At 38.0% G+C, this 20,086-nt stretch overlaps 2 protein-coding genes across 2 annotated transcripts; one reads left to right on the forward strand and one right to left on the reverse strand.

The window, feature by feature from the left end:
• Positions 1–140: 140 nt before the first annotated feature.
• On the forward strand, positions 141–2,525 carry LOC105278904 (coiled-coil domain-containing protein 174). Its single transcript, XM_011338349.3, has 2 exons — positions 141–551; positions 641–2,525. Exon 2 carries the CDS (start codon positions 721–723, stop codon positions 2,452–2,454), a length of 1,734 nt encoding a protein of 577 aa, XP_011336651.2. The 5' UTR covers positions 141–551; positions 641–720; the 3' UTR covers positions 2,455–2,525.
• LOC105287296 (non-structural maintenance of chromosomes element 1 homolog) lies at positions 2,478–4,311 on the reverse strand. The gene is made up of 6 exons (XM_026968220.1): positions 3,994–4,311; positions 3,740–3,881; positions 3,467–3,662; positions 3,274–3,387; positions 3,081–3,204; positions 2,478–2,692 (listed from the first exon to the last, which is right to left on the reverse strand). The coding sequence occupies exons 1-6, from the start codon at positions 4,091–4,093 to the stop codon at positions 2,589–2,591; spliced, it is 780 nt and encodes a 259-aa protein (XP_026824021.1). The 5' UTR covers positions 4,094–4,311; the 3' UTR covers positions 2,478–2,588.
• Between the last annotated feature and the right edge of the window lie 15,775 nt (positions 4,312–20,086).

Below are 20,086 nucleotides of genomic sequence, written 5' to 3' on the forward strand. Positions count from 1 at the left end.
GGTATTAATTATTGTTATATAAATAATATGGAGTTAAATATATTTTGTTTCGTTAGTTATTTGTAACAAATACTTTGTTATTTTATTACAATATTCATACTTTCATAATTTCATGTAGTATTTTATAGTTTGTTTTTACATAAAGTCTTATTAGTCTAGTTTACACCGATCGTTTGAAACGCGAATCAAATAGTACATTTGAGCTAATCAGCCAATGACTAAACGAATGTACTAGTTATTTACTATTTGCTAGGCCTATGACGTATTGATGACGTTACATGTGTTAGAATGCTACGAAGTGCCGAGTGATTCGCTTCGAGAACTGCACTGTGAATGATTCAAAGCATTTGCAGTGCTAACTGGACTACAGCCACAATGCAGCATATAGCAGTTGCCAGCAATTTAGTTTATGCAACATAACCTCAAAACTACCTGTCATTTCTAAGAAATTGCGAACGATTTTGTTTAATGACGTTTTATTTTCATTCATACGTAATAATTATCATATATGTTTGTGGCTGTCCATAAGAATTTGTGTATATTTTATCATTGTAAGTATTATATTGATAAATAGTATTATTGATTATTTAGAAGGTTTTGCTTTGATCTCCAATTTGTAATGTAATATTCTGTTTTCCAGACACAGGAAGGTATAAAGGACATTAGTCAAATATATGTGTGAATATTTCTGAACAATTTGACATTGACAATAGTGCAATAATGAACATGACAAAGAAAATCAATGTCAACTTTTCATCTCTGGTTGGTTTAAAGGCAGAGTTGTTAAGAAAGCAGGCAGAGGTGAATGAGGTAAAGCTAAAAAATGAATCTATCAGTGGACTACTACAGATGAACAAAAAGAGGAAAAATAAAAACGTTATGAAGGATATGGAGAAGAATACAAAAGAATTGCTGGACTTGGACGACGTCGTTGCCCATAAAAAATCAAAATTAATGTTGGAAGCCAAAGCAAAATTGTACAAGAAGTTGAAGGAATCAAGAAACAACGATAATAATTTCCTTGTTGATTTTAAAAACAAATCAGATGAATCTGACGATGAATTTGTAGATGAGGCGATTAATGAAAAACATCCTATAGAGTCAGAAGAAAATTGGGTAGAATATCAGGATTGTTTTGGTCGTACTAGGAAGTGTTTGCGGGAGGATCTACCACATATGCAAAAGAAAAATGAATTAATAAAGCAGGAAATAATGAAGGGAAATATTGGAAGAGGCAGAGAAGAGGAGAATGAAGCACAAGTTTCTGTTCCAGAAAAGGAACCCGAGATAGAAATTATGAGGCGAAAATGGGAGGAGCAGACGCGGAAACTTGCAGATAAGGTGGATATACATTATCAAGATATACTGTTTGATGAGGCACGTACGCATGGTGTCGGTTATTACGCATTTTCACAAGATGAGGACAAGAGAGCGAAGCAACAGGAGAATCTAGCAAATTTAAGAAAGGAAACGGAGAGGAAGCAAATGGAAATGAAGGAGATTAAAGACTTGAAGGAGAGAATGGAATCGAATAGATTAAAGATGGCAAGAGTTCGACAACGAATCAGAGCTGGCTTGCCAGCGGAACCTACAGAGGAAGAACTAGCTCAAAAAAGTAAAATTGATTTTACTGATAACAGTTGTGCTGAGAAAAATGATGAGATAGCTGATAATTATGCAGAAAAGTCTGATGAGAAAACTGCTCATAGTATTGAAAAAATTGATGCTTGTAAGGAAGAAAATAATGATGAGGATGAAGATAAGATAAAAATCTTTGGAGAACTCTTAGGTAAGAAGAATTGGCACGTAATGTCGCAAGAAGAATGGGTGCACAAATGCAGAGCACAAAGAATTGGCGAATTTGGACCGATATATGATAACTTTATGAGTGCTGGATTTTATAGTGAGTCTGCAAGTGCTGACAGAGAGTTAGTTCATGAAGATAATGGAAGTAGTCCGGAAAATTGTAACTCTAAAAAATCCATGAAAGAATTTACTACCGAATTGAAGAATTGTGAAAATTATGATAATTCTGCTAATAATGGGATCACTTCTAATGCGGTATATATTGACAGTCATAATCAAAATGATAACAGTTTAGCAGAATGTGATACAGTGACGAATAAAAATAACACGGGACGAGAATTGCCTAGGAATTTAATAGAATCCGTTACGTTAAATTCTGCGACAAATGTATCGAATTCACAGCCATCTCAGGTACAACCACCTGCTTCTTGTTTGTTATCTCACTCGTCTAATTATTTGCAAGATGTCGATAACAATCTTGGGATATATACTCGTGAACAGCATAAAGAAAAGAATGACACTACATCAGCGTCTAGTAATCTTCACGTCATTAAACCAGAAGCGTTGCTACAGAATATAAATGAGGATAGCATAATGGCTGGCCTTAAATATTTAAGAGAAAAGTTTGAAGAAACTCATAGTAAATAGATATAATAGAAAAGTTATATTACAATATTAATGAATACAGTTTTATGTAAAAATAAATACATGACTATTACGGAATATTTAATATATTAACGTGAAAAGTATGTTTTCTGTAAGGAGTTAAGTGATACCTCATTCTAATCCTTACATTTTCTTCGTAATTTTCTCTTCTGATTAGATTTCGCTGGTTCGACCATTTCAATGTCCGTATCAAGATCCATCGTTGAATTGTTAGTATTATCTGCAATATATATTTTCTTAAAACTGATAAAATAAAATTGTTATATATATTTTGCTCAAATATTAAAAATCTAATGCACTAAATATTAGATGTATAAATTAATTCGGTGCTTTTTTCTTTTAAAAAAATTGAACCTTTACTTTTACTTTCTGTTTTTTGAGAGCAGATGCGCCAGCTGCTTGATAAATGGAGAAAAATATTAGAAAGTGATGGCACATATTTCAAAGATAGGCATGTTTATTATGTTTTTTGTAATAAAGGCTCAATTTCTTCAATAAAAGCACCGAATTAATTTGTATACCCAATATACGTTAAAAGATAGAAATAATACAGTACAATTAAATCTAACATAATCTAATACAAATAATAAGTATAATATTGAAATTACTAGAATTATCAGGTTCAGAGACAGAATAATGACAATTAGGACATCCCAGGCCACCGTGATTCATTGTATAATCTTTTAAGCAATAAATATGTGTAGTTGTATCACATTTGTCACACTTTTCACCCTGTGTGATAATGAAATTAATTATTGTCATGATAACAAGATATACATTTTGCATTTAAAGCTACCTTACATAAAATAAAATTTGTTTGCATAAAGTGCAAGTCCGAAGATTATCCTCATATGTATCCTTAAAATATTGACACAGCTCTGCAATGCTTCTTACTCCCATATAGTATTTGCCATTCTGAGAAATATATATTTTTTGTAATAAAATATTTGTGCTTAAAATATACTATCAAAATCATACTGCATCAATTGCGCACCTTACAAAACAACCATTTCCTGTTGATCATTTCATGTAAAAATTGTTCAGCATTAGCCTTGCTTAGTTTCAGATTCAACGACGAACATAAATTAAGGCACCATGTACTCGATACACAGTTACTATCAGAAGTAACAATTTCAGAATATACGTTACGCAAAAGAGCTAATTCAGCTTGAGTAAATTCAGAATCAAAACTAAAACAAATATTAAAATATTATAATTAGTAACAGAATATATTTACCTTAATTTAAAATATTTAAAAAAATATTACCTAGCAGTTTTATCTTGTACCATACTTGCAAAAATCCAATATAGTTGACCAGTGATTTCACAATTTGTGCATTTTATTGTCATACATAATGGTTGTAATTTTGCATTTATCTCGCTTATTATTCGTGTTGTATTGCTGTGATCTGAAATTTATTCATAATTTATAATTTAAGGCTTTATCTTATGTATTTTGTCTAACTATATGCAAATACTATTTACTTTTTGTATTATTTACTTCATTAAAAATTTACATACCAAATAACTTCATTATTAATTCCTTTCCGTCATTTTCACTTAAAGCGCCTTTGTGCATAATAGTTTGTAAAACAATTTTATGTTTGTTATTATAGACCATCCTTAAAGTAAATTAATATTCTGACAAATTAAACAAGTTCAATTAAATTACATAAACTACAATGAATTACAATGAAGACAATTATCAATTGAAATTCATAAAGCAGCTAACAATAACTGTAAATGTTCTAATAAATTCCAATTCAACGAGATATTGATACTAAAGATAAGCACACAAGCACAATTCGTTAGGTTAGCCAAGATTAGCGCCTATCAAGAGTGATCAAAAGCTGACAGTCACAGATTTATAATACACTAGACCTACTACTAGCATAGTATAAAGCTGGAGACACAATGCGAGGCGATAGCGATAGGAACAGGGAATAACCAATCGCGTTACACGATTTGAGTACGGATGACCAAATCGAGCAACACGATTGGTTATTCCCTGTTCCTATCGCTATCGCCTCGCATTGTGTCTCCAGCTTAACCCACGGACGGAGCATAGCTGTGAGGGGGTGAAGCAATGGTGGGGAGGGGGATTTGCTCGTCGGCCATGTTTTTTTTATTGTATAAAAAGAGAGGGCCTTGGCATCGCCATCCGGCCAGCGGCACAGTTTAACTATAACCAGTTACAACAGTCAGCGAAATTCTTCGTATAGTATTTCTTGACGCATGCGTCAACTGTACAGGGTGGGGAAAAATTATTGGTCAAGCTTTCGCCAGTCGATTCTACTCGTCGAGATCGCCAACATTGCATCATAAACATGGTGCCGCAAAATTAACTTTCAAGGTCATTTTCAATGTCAAATTTTTTTATTGGCTTAGTCGATTCTACTCGTCAAGCTGAACAAAAGTCTCAAAGGGACCATATGCCGGAAATCAATATTTCATAGAGAAATCTTCGTTTGAAGTTTTTAGAAGCCAAAAAATTTCGTAAAATTAATTGTGATGAGTAAAATCTGCTTAATCTACTCTTAACACTACCCAGGAACAACGAAGTGGGCGTGGTAGAGTTTTATTCCCTTCGGGGTATCTTGGTACCCAGTAACATTTCAACGGCTGTTGGTTCCTTAAAGCAACGGTCATTTGCCTCGGAGAGGAATAATATATTGCTCCATAAGACATTCGTTACTTGTGCTTAAGAAGCTTTCCATCCATATCCAGACCTTTTTCGTGATTATTAGAAGACCGCCGCTGATCTTGAATCAATTTTCAGTGAAAAATAAAAAAAAATTGTTTTAATGTTTTACCAAATTTTTTCTAAGAATAACGTTGCTGTAGCATGCCTCGACGTGGTGGCCGTGATGGTCGTGATGGGGCGCTTCGGGATGGGCGTGACCAACGTCTAATGCTTCGAGCAATTGATCGTGCTCATGGTAATTACACACGAGCACGAGCTCTTTATGCTAGTTGGTTGCGACGCCAAGCTAATGGCAGACCATTACGTCCAGGGTCCGTGCCTGATCGTCGAGAATTGCAACGACTCGATGAACGATTACATGATCAGGAGCAAATGAATTTTGCAGGTACTGGCCACCGTAGGGCAGGTCGTCCTCGTGTGTCTTGGAGAATTGAGGAACGTGTGATTGCTCTAGCTCGAACTTATCCTGTCATGGGATCACGACGCATAGGCGCGCGAATAGGGGTTGATCATAAAACAGTCTTGCGCATTCTCCGTGAGGAAGGCCTACGACCCTACAAAGTGCAGGTAGTGCATGAGTTACGACCTGGTGATCGCACAGCTCGTCTTCGTTTTTGTCGGTGGATGCTTCGCAAGATCCGAAGATATCGGCACTTTCTGAAAAATATAATATTCACTGATGAATCCAGTTTTTCCAGCACTTCCATTTTGAACCGGCAAAATGTTCGCATCTGGCGCAGACGCAATCCACACGCAATGGTCCAAAGAGTTCAGCAGGGCCGTTTTTCAGTCAATGTTTGGGCAGGGATACTCGGAAATGATTATATTGCTCCTGTGTTTCTCTCAAACCGATTGTCGAGCGTTGAGTATTTGCGGTTTCTACGTCATACTCTCCTGAATCGACTGCGACGTATGGTTCCGAGGAATGCCCGTAATCGAATTTTTTTATGCATGACGGTGCTCCACCGCATTTCGGCAGGCAAGTCCGCGCTTTTTTACGAGTTTTTGGAACTCGATGGATCGGTCCTAATCCTGCGTCACACTTATGGCCCGCCCGTTCACCTGACCTGAACCCTCTGGACTTGTATTTCTGGGGAGCTCTGAAAGCCATTGTTTATGGGTCAAGCAGGGCTTTAAGGACAGCTCAAGATTTAAGAGATCGCATTGAAGAGGCGGTTGCTACTTTAGCACGAAATCGAGCTGTGCTCCGTAGAGTGCGAGATAGTTTGGTGGAGAGACTATTCAAGCTTGAGAGATTATTCAAGCTTGCATTGATAACGGTGGTGGTCACATTGAAGCTGGCAGACAAGCACAACTGCTCAGAGCTATTGGGGTCGATGGGTCAGTTCTGTTTGTTCGTAGGTAGCGTTGACGACGATAAAGTGAGAGGCAAGGGGAACTCACTGTAATCAAGTCACCCCGAGGTGAGAGGCGAGGGGAACTCACTGTAATCAAGTTACTCCGAGGTGAGAGGCGAGGGGAACTCACTGTAATCAAGTCACCCCGAGGTGAGAGGCGAGGGGAACTCACTGTAATCAAGTCACCCCGAAGGGAACAGAAATCTACCATGTCCACGTCGTTGTTCCTGGGTAGCGCTAAAAGTAGATTAAGCAGATTTTTGACCTTGAAAACGAATTTTTCAGGGTCATTTTTGGGGGGTGATTTTCGCTAATAATGACCAGGATATTCAGAACATGATTTTAAGAACTTTATAAGCATCAGATTTATTTTCTGACTTCATAAAAATCGATTTTTTTGAAATTTCACGCAAAAAAACTTCAAACGAAGATTTCTCTATGAAATATTGATTTCCGGCATATGGTCCCTTTGAGGCTTTTGTTCAGCTCGACGAGTAGAATCGACTAAGCCAATAAAAAAATTTGACATTGAAAATGACCTTGAAAGTTAATTTTGCGGCACCATGTTTATGATGCAATGTTGGCGATCTCGACGAGTAGAATCGACTGGCGAAAGCGTGACCAATAATTTTTCCCCACCCTGTACTATCCAAAATATGGCGGTGTCAAGAAGTATACTGCATGTTTGTAGGTTATATTGTGATATTATTAATTTCTCATTACGTTAATCATTACATAAGTGATGCTGAAATATTTTTAGTGAAGATCATTGTTAGTGTTTTTTTGTGTTTAGTGTATCACCTATTTTAAAATAATAATGGGTAAAGTGGATTTTCCTGTGTCATGTGTAAGAACATATCTGGACGAAATCCAGGAATAAAGTTTTTCGTTCTCCAAAAATCCAGAAATGTAAGTAAAATATTTCTGTAAATAAAGATGTGAATAGATGTAATAGTATATATAATGATATTACAATTGCTTTTATTGCTTTTTTTACAAAAGGTCAAAATTATGGATCAAAGCTTGCAATCGAACGATTAATAGAACCGCTGAAGAACTTTACAAAAATTATCGCATTTGTAGTGTTCATTTCAATGAAAACATGTATCTCAATGATATAAGAAGTAGACTCTTACCTCGAGCTATACCCAATGCAATCACTCCAAATATTATGGCAAATAGTGACACTTGCATTATTCCACAAGGTAATATACAATAAATATATATATATATATATATATATATATATATATACACATGTATATACACATTCTGTTTTACTTTGTACTCAATTAACTGACACTAATAAAGATTTTTATCACAGAGGATACAGTATTGAGAGAGGAATTCCAGGAATCAGAAAGAAACAAATCATTATATGAAAACATGGAATTAGACAGAAACAAGAATTGTAGTAAGTTTCAAAAACACATAAGTATAACAATAGATGTGTTACATCGGTTATTTTAGATATATAATTTAATTATTTCATTGCAATACATCATTTTCTAGATAAAATAATTCAATTTTGTGACCTATACATTATAAGTAGCGGTTAACAATGCAAGTGCCAATTTGTAGTATTAAATATATATTAAAATATAAAATTAATGTTGTTTTTATACATTGATCTGATGTTAAGATTATATTTCCTTCCCCTCCTTTGCAGAATAACAATAACAATTGCTTTATCATCGAGTACCATCAAAAGGAAATATCGAAGATCGGCGTCTTCTCACGCAGCTGACTGTCAGCTGAGGCGATCGACTCCGTTACACCGGGTGGCCAGCCCGGACGTAACAATATCATGGCAGGAAAACAATCAAGCAGACTCAGATCAAGTGGACAATTTCATCAAGGCCAACGTTCTCGTCATTTGTAGATATTACAATACTTCTATCTCTACTTTAGTTTTGTAAAGTACATTATTCATTTTTCGATTTAACAATAATTGTTCATCTATCAATTATATTGTTCATTTCTTACAATTGTATATTTAATTGTTAACATTGGAAATATATGTTTAGTACTTTATCCGTCACAACTGTTAACTAATCATATATTGAAAGTTTGAAATAGAAATGTTTTTACAACTCAAAATGTGTTGATTTATATTATATTTGTTAACCTCATTTATTAGTTACTTTTTCTAAACGTTTTCCGTGACTTCTTTTATATATTACTATACCTAGGTACCTATTTTATTATGTATTATCAACTTTGTCAATTAAAAATCTATATAGTGATAAACTTTTGAACTATGTCTTCCGTAACTCGTTTCAATACTTTGAATTTGGCGGTTTCCTACTATCGAAAACATGGCGAATGGTCATGTGACTGGGTAACACAAAGATCAAAGGTTCCGACGTTACTGTCGTAACTGGTTATAGTTAAACTGTGCCAGCAGTTACAATATATGGACTTACAGTATCGACCGAAAACTACAGCTGGTCTCGCGCTAAAACTACGACATAGCTGAGACCTCACGCGCTCCGCGGTAGGCCTCGCCAGTCGTACCAACAAAGCCCACCGCACGGTACGCAGGATTCCAACCCACCGCCTCCATGAAAAAGGACACTAGGGCCGGTATTCATAGTCGAATCTTATATTTAAGACCGTCTTAAGTTTATCTGAAGATGCTGTATGGATCATTTCATTGGCTATGGAGTATCTGAAGATACACTTAAGACGGTCTTAAATATAAGATTCGACTATGAATACCGGCCTAGATTACCACGCATGTGCGGCGCATGCCGCGCGACCACGAATCCCACTTCAAGCCACCTTCGCTCAACGTTCGATCTTTCGACATGCATGAACATCCCGATAACCGGTCATCGTATCGCATACCCAGTCGCGGGAAAGACAGGACGGCATACCACGAATTGCCTCAAAAAAGCGTTCTCCGTTACCTGACGAATAAGCCACTCCGCGATATGCCCCCCTGCCTTCTCCTCTATTTACGCTCTATATTCTATAACGGAAGCTTTTTGCAACGATGATGAGTTGGGACTATTGCAGCGCTCCACGGTTTCTACCTCGCCGATGAGACGAGAACGCGCGCCCTTCACGATTGACCCGATCCGGCAGAGTCGACGCACTAATACCGCAAGGCACAATTCTTGGCATTCTCGATTCGTCGGATTTACAAACTGCATATACGCATTCGCGCGATGCCAAGCGAAACCCGTAAAATAGGGCCTTTGTTCTTTACAGCAATTATATCAATGAAACTGAGTTACTAATATCTACTTGCAAGAATATATGGGCACAAAAAGACCCTCAAAAGAGAAAACAAACAAACAGAACGTACGTATAAATATTCGAATAAACAGAAAATGAATATAACTGTAAAATTACCTAACGCAATAACAAAATATAAATGAACATATATACTAGTGCTAACCAACGACTATAGATACAGAACAACATACTCAACATACTCGTTTCCGCTCTTCCTTACAAACGTATATTACTGCACTTTGCGCGCTCAAATATTCAGAGTTATTGTCGAAATAAACTCTGCTATCGCGTCTACTATAACACGGTTAGGGCCGGTTTTTCAATCATGGTTTAAACTTAGATTTAAGTTTAAACCATGATTGAAAAACCGGCCCTTAGAGTCGCAGAGGGCTTGTTCCACGCACAAGGAACCGCATCGGTATTGGCTGCAAATTACGGCAGACAAGGCTGCACGCTCTTGGTCAAACAAAGAACACTGCCAAAACACATGGTTAGCCGTCTGTTGAGCCCTTGCATATTCACAAATTGGCGAATTAACAATGTCGTGGCGCCACAAGCTCTCCGCCAGGGACGTATGATTGGCCCTAAGTCTATTAATAGATACAATACTTCTTCTGTTAAGATGAAGCCCGTGGAATCAAGGTTTCCGTCTGTTCATAAAAAAATTTTTTAAATAGTAGATCCCCTTCTGGTTACCAACCTCACACGCCCACGCATGTAGGCCACTATACATATCCTTCCTCCATAGAGTTCTAAAGTCATCACTCGGGAGGAGAAACTCACTGTCCACTCCCGAGAAAACTGCTTCTTTGGCCTCCCGGTCCACTCTCTCGTTCGGGGAGATGCCCATGTGTGCCGGAATCCAGTACAACTGAACCTGTCCCCCCTCCCGCTTAATGTTACTTATCTCGTCCAGAATTTCCCAAATAAGGTGATTTCTATTCTTCCTCCTGTTCCCACACTGGCTGAGCGATTCCAAGACGCTTCTGGAATCAGAAAAGAGAAGAAGCTCTCTCCCCGAAGACCCTCGAAACAGTCGGAGAGCCTTAAGGATAGCCATGGCTTCGCAAGTGAAAATTGTGGTGCAGTGCGAGGTCCGGTACCGAAAACACCGGTCAGCAGACTCGTCAAAGACCGCATACCCCGCGAAAGGTAATCCATCCGACTTGGAGCCATCCGTGAACATACGAGTCTGATTTACGGACCGAGGAAACAACTTCCCAAATAGCCCAGATGGGCACGTGTCCCGCCTGAGAATTTCACCCTCCTCGAATGAGACGCTTGGAACGAGCGTCTCCAGATGCCGAGGGAAGTGGCAATGCAAGGGCACACTCGAAGGGTGCACCAGGTGAGCGTAACGGGTCCAGACGTTAAAACCAATACTAATCAGTGGAGCCTGACGCCTCAAGACATTCACCGGATTATTCCGGAATTCCTGCAGTCGCTCCAAGATAGGAATAAGAGCATGCTCCGGGTCACTTAATGTCCTACCTATATAACACATCCCCAGGTAAGTAGCTCTGTCCTTGAAAAGTGGCTCGCATGCCTCCGCGTATATCACATTAAGTGCTTTTCCTATAACCCATGGCGGTCCGAAGAGCTCGGTTCTAAAGAGTCCTTATTTTCACTTCTAAGCATCGTTGGCATATTGCTGGATTTATTGTTCGACATTTAAGAAAACGAATTATTTGTGAAGTATGTACAAATGCCTTGATCGATGATACAAAATCAGGACAACTTATACAGATTAAGGATCGCGGTAGTTTAATATATCCATCTGCAGATACCGTAAAAATGTGCCTCGAAACAGAAAAAGTTATTAGATTTATTATGAGGGAGAAACACGATACCACACTTAATTCTAAGTATACTATGAATAATATTATTCAAACTGTGCTACTAAATTTACATAGAGAAAATATATTTGTTGACTTAATAGATCATACCCATACAGCACAAAATATTCGGAGAATATTCTAACAACATGATTTCCATATATTCTGAGAATATTCGAAAAGAATATTCATAAACAGTTCCACGAATGTTCTAAATGTTATTGGTATGTTATTTGGTAAGTACTCAGAATATTCTAATGATATTTCAATGAATATTCTTATAATATTTCCCACAATATTCCTAGAATATCCTACATAGAATATCCTATAGAATATATATAGAAACAGTCCATAAACATACGCAAACTGTTCATAGAATATGCTACAGAATATTTATAGAACATTCAGAGAATGTGAGTTTTTGTCTACTTCAAATGTTCCATGGAAGGTTCACAGAAACTCTGAAGCATTATATGAGAATATTCTAAACATTCTCCGATATTATTCTATGAATGATCATAGAACGTTCTTGTGCTGTATGGGCAGTTAAATCGATAGTATGTAATAGAGCTACAGTATATGGATGATCAAAATCAAATGCAACATTGTTTACATAATTTTCATTATTAATTTGATAATCATCAAGAGACACGGTAGTGTCTCGCGCCAAGTATACGCGCAGCGAGACCACACCGTGACTCTTTTACGCGAAGCGACGCTTTCGCAGACACTCAGATTATTAGATCTCAATAATTGCTGAATGGATCAAGTTCAGAGTAGGCTCAATGGATAGCTTGGGGTCGAATTATGTAATAAAAGTGTTTTCATTTTCTACGTGCCCTATAAGCGGAGATATGGCGATGCAAAGTCTGAAATTGGCAAATTTTCGATTAAGAAACGTCGACGTCATCGTCATCGTCGTTTATACAGTTCGTTCTTCTCATCGAGATGGCAGCAGCTCCGTTTATACCGACCGGCGGAAATGCTGTTGGTATATCCGTGTGACTCACACATAACGATCATATGTAGAGGCTCTACATTAGAAAACTCTAACTTATCGACCCGACCGTCATGTGTAATCACACGGATATACGGACAGCAACTCCGCCGGTCGGTGTACAAGCAACGGCATAAATGCCTTCCTTCGGTTTTGAGTAACGGTCGGTAACGGCAGATGGCACGACTGTGATGTGGACGGAGGCGGCGCGGCGCACACAGGCGAATTCTTACAAATTCAAAACCTAAAATATAAAATTAAGGTGTTTTCGAAATCTAGTTTAATAAATAATGTATTGACTATCAAAGAATCATTTGCAGTTATGAACAAAAATTAACCATTGTTTTTAAAAAATGCCATTTTTAATCTGACGAGTTCATATTTTTGCAAAAATTAAAAACTAAATTATTGTTTGTATTTTAATAACATTAAGAACTTATCGATTAAAATGATAAGAACGTGCTAGTAACATAAGCATCGCCAGCGTAAACATAGTATGTATACATACTAATATATTTTTATGTATATATACTATATATTGTTAAAGCTAAATAATAAATAATAATAATATAAAATTTATTAAGAATATTTTTCAATATATCTATTTAATATATATAAGATATATATATATATATATTTAATATATGATATATGGAAAGTTATTCAAGAAATATGTTTGAGACTGTTTCGACGTTATTAAATCTTTGGTGGCCCTGAAAAGAACCGATTTTTTCCGGTAAAGAGGTCGATAGTGAATAGTCCGTCAGTCAGTAATCAGTCCAGTATCCGTCACGATCGATAACTTGATTGAGTTGATTAGGAATCGAATCAATCAAATTTGTGAGGAAGTCGGGTTGAAAGTTTCACTTGAAACTAAAATTCTTCCCAGACTTCTCTCGCATGGGCGGCTAACGCTGCTGTCGTCCTCTCCCTTCTTGGTTCCCATCGTTGAACCATTTGTGCCCAAACATTTTCGATCAAATTTAGATCTGGCGAACGAGCAGGCCATTGGATCAAATGAATCTCCGGATGATTCCGAAACCATGCTTGTGTTTCCCGTGATGAATGGACACTAGAATTATCCTGCACTAATCGAATAACTGGCATGTCCTCTGCGGGGTAGATTTCACGTACTGACGGAAGAAATACTTCTTCCAGTATGCGAATGTACTGCGCAGAGTTCATGCGTGTGAGAATGTCCACCAGCTCTCCGACTGTAGTGCCAGAAATCCAGCCCCACATTGCACAGGAAATCCTTCCACTTCTGTGGATAGGCACAACATGATTAGGATTCAACCGTTGATCACGTAATCGCCATACGTGAGGTTGACAGTCGGTACACGATACAAAGACCTTTTCATCGGTCCAGATCGTGGCCTCCCATTTCTCACGGTTTGTCCAAACTGTCCAAAGCAAACGCGACACGTTGCTCCCGATGTTCAGGAGTCAACGGAATTTTGTGAGCTGGACGATAGCAGTGAAGTCCGGCTTCGTTTAGTCGTCGTCTTGCAGTCCTGTCCGATATGTCGACGTCCGCAGTCTGGATGGCTTCTGCAACTGTGCCAAAAGGCCGTTGTTGCATTGAAGCGACGAGATTTTCGTCTTCGTCCCGTGTCGTCCGTCGTGGTCGGCGATTATGCTTGCGATAATCATGCAATGCATGATCACCGCCTTCAGCATACCGCTGTATCCACGTGCGTACTGTCTTTGTGGAGCATGGAATATCAGCAGCAATATCTGCTACTGATCTTCCAGCTTGCCACTGTCCCACTATGCGACCTCTCACCTCGGGGCACAAATTTTTAAACATGACTTAACGCGCACCTGCAATAAGTCACAAGATAAAACGCATCGTCTCCCGCGAGTTGTATTTATACGATTTGCGGGAAGCGCTGCGGCTCATTTTCAGATTGTGCATTGTTTTTCCGTGAAATCGTAACATTGGACTCGCTAATTAATCGCCAATAGGAATTGAAGAATTTGTTATATGCATTTCATTGGTTCGCATCGACACACCCCGTTGGGTATATAAACGATGCGCGAGTCCAGTGATGTTATAAACAAAACGTCTTCGTTGAGAGAAGACGGAACTCTCCCTGCTTATTTCTTATTTTCGAGGCTTCGTAAAGGTTGTTCTACATTAGTCGCAAGCGATTGACTACATGCACATTAATCGCAAGTCGCACGAGTCTTATCCCAGCAAACACAAAGTAACAGGTAATATACATTTTAGTTATAATTTCCCACTCATTAATATAAATACAACATAACATACGTGTTATGTAACAATTACATTGTTGAGTGGGAAATTATAACTAACATGTATATTTCCTGTTACTTTGTGTTTGCTGGGAATATATCATATAGTTGCCATGATAACAAAGCTCGACGCTCAGGTTATTGCAAATCGCAGAGACGCAAATGTCAAATTGGACCAAACTTTGCGACTGCTGCTTGCGAGCAGTTTACGATCGGAAATAGTGCAGCTTACGTTCATGCGATTGCTTGCTTGCGTCTACTGTAGAACGACCTTTACTCGCAAACAATGAGGCTGTCATCACTGTATGCGACTAACTCGCATTATCTGCAGTAATATATATTATTTTTCAGGGCCAAAAATCGGTCCTTTTCAGGGCCACCAAAGATTTAATAACGTCGAAACAGTCTCAAACATATTTCTTGAATAACTTTCCATATATCATATATTAAATATATATATATATATATATATATATCTTATATATATTAAATAGATATATTGAAAAATATTCTTAATAAATTTTATATTATTATTATTTATTATTTAGCTTTAACAATATATAGTATATATACATAAAAATATATTAGTATGTATACATACTATGTTTACGCTGGCGATGCTTATGTTATTAGCACGTTCTTATCATTTTAATCGATAAGTTCTTAATGTTATTAAAATACAAACAATAATTTAGTTTTTAATTTTTGCAAAAATATGAACTCGTCAGATTAAAAATGGCATTTTTTAAAAACAATGGTTAATTTTTGTTCATAACTGCAAATGATTCTTTGATAGTCAATACATTATTTATTAAACTAGATTTCGAAAACACCTTAACTTTATATTTTAGGTTTTGAATTTGTAAGAATTCGCCTGTGTGCGCCGCGCCGCCTCCGTCCACATCACAGTCGTGCCATCTGCCGTTACCGACCGTTACTCATAACCGAAGGAAGGCATTTATGCCGTTGCTTGTACGACAAATGTACGACGCGATGTAGTGCAAGAAGTTGGAGTGAGAAAAGATATATTTACGAGAGAACGAGTGAGTGAGAGAGCGAGAGGGCGAGAGAGCGAGTGAATGAGAGAGCGAGAGAGCCAGTGAATGAGAGACCGAGAGGGCGTGAGTGACAGGACCACGTCGACGACGACGACGACGATGACGACGAGGAGCTCAAAGCAATACCAGCTTCAGCGTTTGAAAAGTGTTTTAAGGACTTACGCGTTGGCACATGTGTATTGCATCCAATGGGGCCTATTTTGAAGGTGACAAAATCAATATTGATGAATAAACAAGTAATTTGTGTTTTATTAACTAATTCCGGATACTTTTTTTACAGAATGTATATTTTTCATATTTATTTATTAAACGAAATAAAAAACGACGGGGTAAACTCTTTTTTCTTTCATATATTGACTTCTGTGCATAAATATACTTAATATAATTTTATATTTTATAAACATGTAAGTTAATACTTTTAAAAACCTTGACTGACAGGACTATGGCTTTCATCTCCTCATATATTATAAAAAAGAATAACATACTTCACACTACAAAATGTGTGAAATTACAACAAAATTACCTTTTTAAAAAAAGGTACAAAAAAAGCGTCAAGTATACGCGCCTGAAATTCTTTCAAAAAAGGACTCTACAAAACTAATGATATGAACAAATTGCGCCAACTCCAATGGGTATTTATGCAAACTAGGGGGTCTATTATGTATCTCTTCATGGAGTGAAAATGTGAAAAGTGAGCAAATTCACTAGGTGTTGACCAATTAAATTATAAATATTCTAGTAAATTTGCTCATTTTTCACATTTTCACTCTGTGAAGAGATACATAATAGACCCCCTGGTGCGGTATAGAACCAAATGTAAGGCGATGGAAACGTGACTACTTCTATTCTGTTCTACTTCGCTTCCAGTGGAAACAGTACATAAATTCGATCCGCACCGAAGCAGGAGCGGATTGAAGACTTCGGTGGAAACTAGGGCTGGTATTCATAGTCGAATCTTATATTTAAGACCGTCTTAAGTTTATCTGAAGATGCTGTATGAATCATTTCATTGGCTATGGAGTACACTTAAGACGGTCTTAAATATAAGATTCGACTATGAATACCGGCCTAGGTCACTGTCTCTTACAACTTTTCGCGCATGCGCATTGCGAACAAAGTTCTCTGCCAGACAGAGAAAAGGATATCGTCCGCACCGTAATAGTTTCGCCTCTGTTTCAGAGCGACTGGCCATATATGAGTATTAGTATTGTGAGTGATAATATTTTTTCAACTTTCTTTTATACGCCTAAAATCTGTCTTGAATGTGTCTGAAGTGTGTTGTACAAGTCAGCGAAAGTATATTTATCGATAAGAAAGTGTTAAGAATATTATCTGCAAAAATAATATTAGATGTTACCCAGTGAAAACGTTTTCGGCAAGATGGTGTAAAGGCACCAGCAACATGAGAGGGCGATGATAGCACGGAAAAACACAAAATGTCCCATACGTTGCCGGTGATCATGACGTTACTTCCCTTCTGATTGGTCAGCCGCCATGGCGCCATGTTAGATTCGCCATGATGGTAGCCCTGCGTTATAGTGTAGTAAGAGTGGAACGCATACATTTGAATAACGCGGGGGCAGCCAACCAATCAGAAGAGGAAATAACGTTATGATCACCGGCAACGTATGGGACATTTTGCGTTTTTCCGTGCTATCATCGCCCTCTCATGTTGCCGGTGCCTTTACACCATCCTGCCGAAAACGTTTTCACTGGGTAGATTGTGTTACGTCCAGAGCTCCGTGAGCTCGAGAAAGAGCGCAACCAGACGTCTCTCAAGGTACGTAGGCACACAACCGCAGTACCTCATGTGTTCGAGCCTACCGATTTTGTTTCAATTTTCGGGTCAACGACCAAAGTCGATTTTACCCTATTATTTGAAACGGTCCCTCGATTTTCGGGTCAACGACCGAAGTCGATTTTACCCTATTATTCGAGATGGTCAACTCGATGGTCCTTTTTTGGTAAGGGAAATGAATCCCTATTACACAAGGATAGGACCCGTACGATCTGTCAAGGACGAGGGTGAAACAAGGGTAATAAACTAGAATGAAATTTTGATAAACTAACAATATTATATTCTGTCAATGGTCATCAAAAATGCAAGTACAAATGGTTAGAATTTTGAAACTGGATTACGGATTTGAACATAATTATAAAAACTATAATTCGATTAAAACGCCGCTGCGGGAAACACAATATATATCAATACACATTTTAACTAAAATATTTGTACAAGTTGAAAATTAAAACTGTGTAATCCGATTCATTAGGAGGAATATCGGTACATATTTATAATTCTAAAGTAATTCTAACTCAAACGTATAATAGTTAATCCAAAAAACGTTGATACAAATTACTATCATTACATTATTTACGCCTACATTTCAAAATTAAAATTATATAAAAATTCACTAATGTAAGACGCGGGGATCAGGACAGGGTGGACGCGGTTGTGGGTGATAAAGGGGATAAAGGTATCAGGGCCAGCGTGAACGAGCGCTTCCCTGAGAGCCGGTATGTCGATTAAGCCAGGGCCGCAAATAACGGTGTGTGGAGTAAGGGGATGAGTGAAGGTGGGGAAAAGATCCAGGAAATAATCAGTAACCAAGTTGAAGGCTATCTGGGAAAATTCTTGGAGTGCTGAAATTGAGGGGATTGACATCTCTCCAATCTCAGGGTTTTCATGAACGGGGGGTGGAAAGTCAAGGAATGTTCCTTGGTTGATTTCAGGAACGGGGGTAGGGAGGACCGAATTCAGGAATTATCCAAGCTGTTCAGAAGGGATGGGTGAGTACCACCGCGGGGATAACTCAGGTAGGGAAAAAGGGGAAATACTAGGGGAGGAAGGTGGATTAGCAGTCGTTGAGGTAGGAGATGGTATGCTAATTGTAAGTGGTGATAATCGCTGCTCGGTTCTATCGCTAAATGTATCAAGTTGCTCGGTTGTTTCTGGCGCGGGGAGGGGTGCGGTTTAGTCGCGCGATAGCAAATCTGTCGATGAGGAATAACCCGAATCTGCTGAGGAATCGGTTGGTCCGCGAATATTATCGGTCACTTAAATGGAAATAAATCGGAATAGACAATTGCTCTACTGGAATCGCGAAACGATTAGAGGGTAATTAAATGAAATAATTAAAGAGGCTTACTTTTATTTCGTTCCGAGCCTTCGAATGGAGTGTTTCTTCAGTAGGATGAAAGGGGCCAGTCGAACCAGAAAGTCTTCGGGTGGAATCTGACACTGACTCTATCTTAATACTTGGTGTCCCGATCACGGGAGCAGAACGTTACGTTATGCAACTGCAGAGTGTCCGAAGATAGAAGAGGACTCTCTGGCCAAATTGTTCCCTTTATATAGGGCTAAAAAGTGTAAGTGGAGGTCACTCTTCTCCCAGAAAAGAAGAACAACGGAAAAAGGCAATAAAATTGTTTCTAATGAAGCGTCCATTGCTTCTGTATTACTATGATATCTGATGGATTTACGTTATCGTTTCCAAGGATTAGAGTCCGGCACTTGACTTGTGAAGACCCTTCACTTGACCATCCATATTACAATCCATGTTTACGTTTCCTTAATCTATTTCACAGCTGCCCCTGTATGGCAGGGTTCCTTATCGGTGGATTACTTTTATTGCCGTCAGCGCATGACAATTCCCAAGTCCCGCTCCGTCTTTCCGAATCAGAAGCGGTCTTTGTTTAGTGATTAACTATTGATTCCGGGTGATTTTTCCCTCTTTTTCTCTTATCGAACGTTTCAGCCGAGCGCAGGTGGGGGTGTGTGAAATAATTTTGTGAATCTTATGGTTTACGTATCGTTTCATGATATCTATTACAATAAGACCACCTGTTCCCCCCTACGCTCGTCCGGTCGTTTTCCCGCTAATGGAGATTAATTCTTATCTGTTTCTTCCCTTTATTTTATGTTTTCCCTATGGAAGCGAGGAAACGTGGAGTATCCTGGACGTAACAATTGTAATTACGATTTTCTAAACCGCATAAATACCTAATATAAATAATGTTTTAATGTTTATAGAATAAAGAAAAATGCAACGGAAAAAGAACTTTAGTGATGCAGAAAAAGAATCTTTATTAAATTTCATATTTTTGCAACGTGATGTTATTGAAAATAAGGAAAGTGACCGTTCAACAATTGTGAAAAA

This window comes from Ooceraea biroi, chromosome 3 (genome assembly GCF_003672135.1).
Source record: "Ooceraea biroi isolate clonal line C1 chromosome 3, Obir_v5.4, whole genome shotgun sequence".
Classification (NCBI taxonomy): Eukaryota; Metazoa; Arthropoda; class Insecta; order Hymenoptera; family Formicidae; genus Ooceraea; species Ooceraea biroi.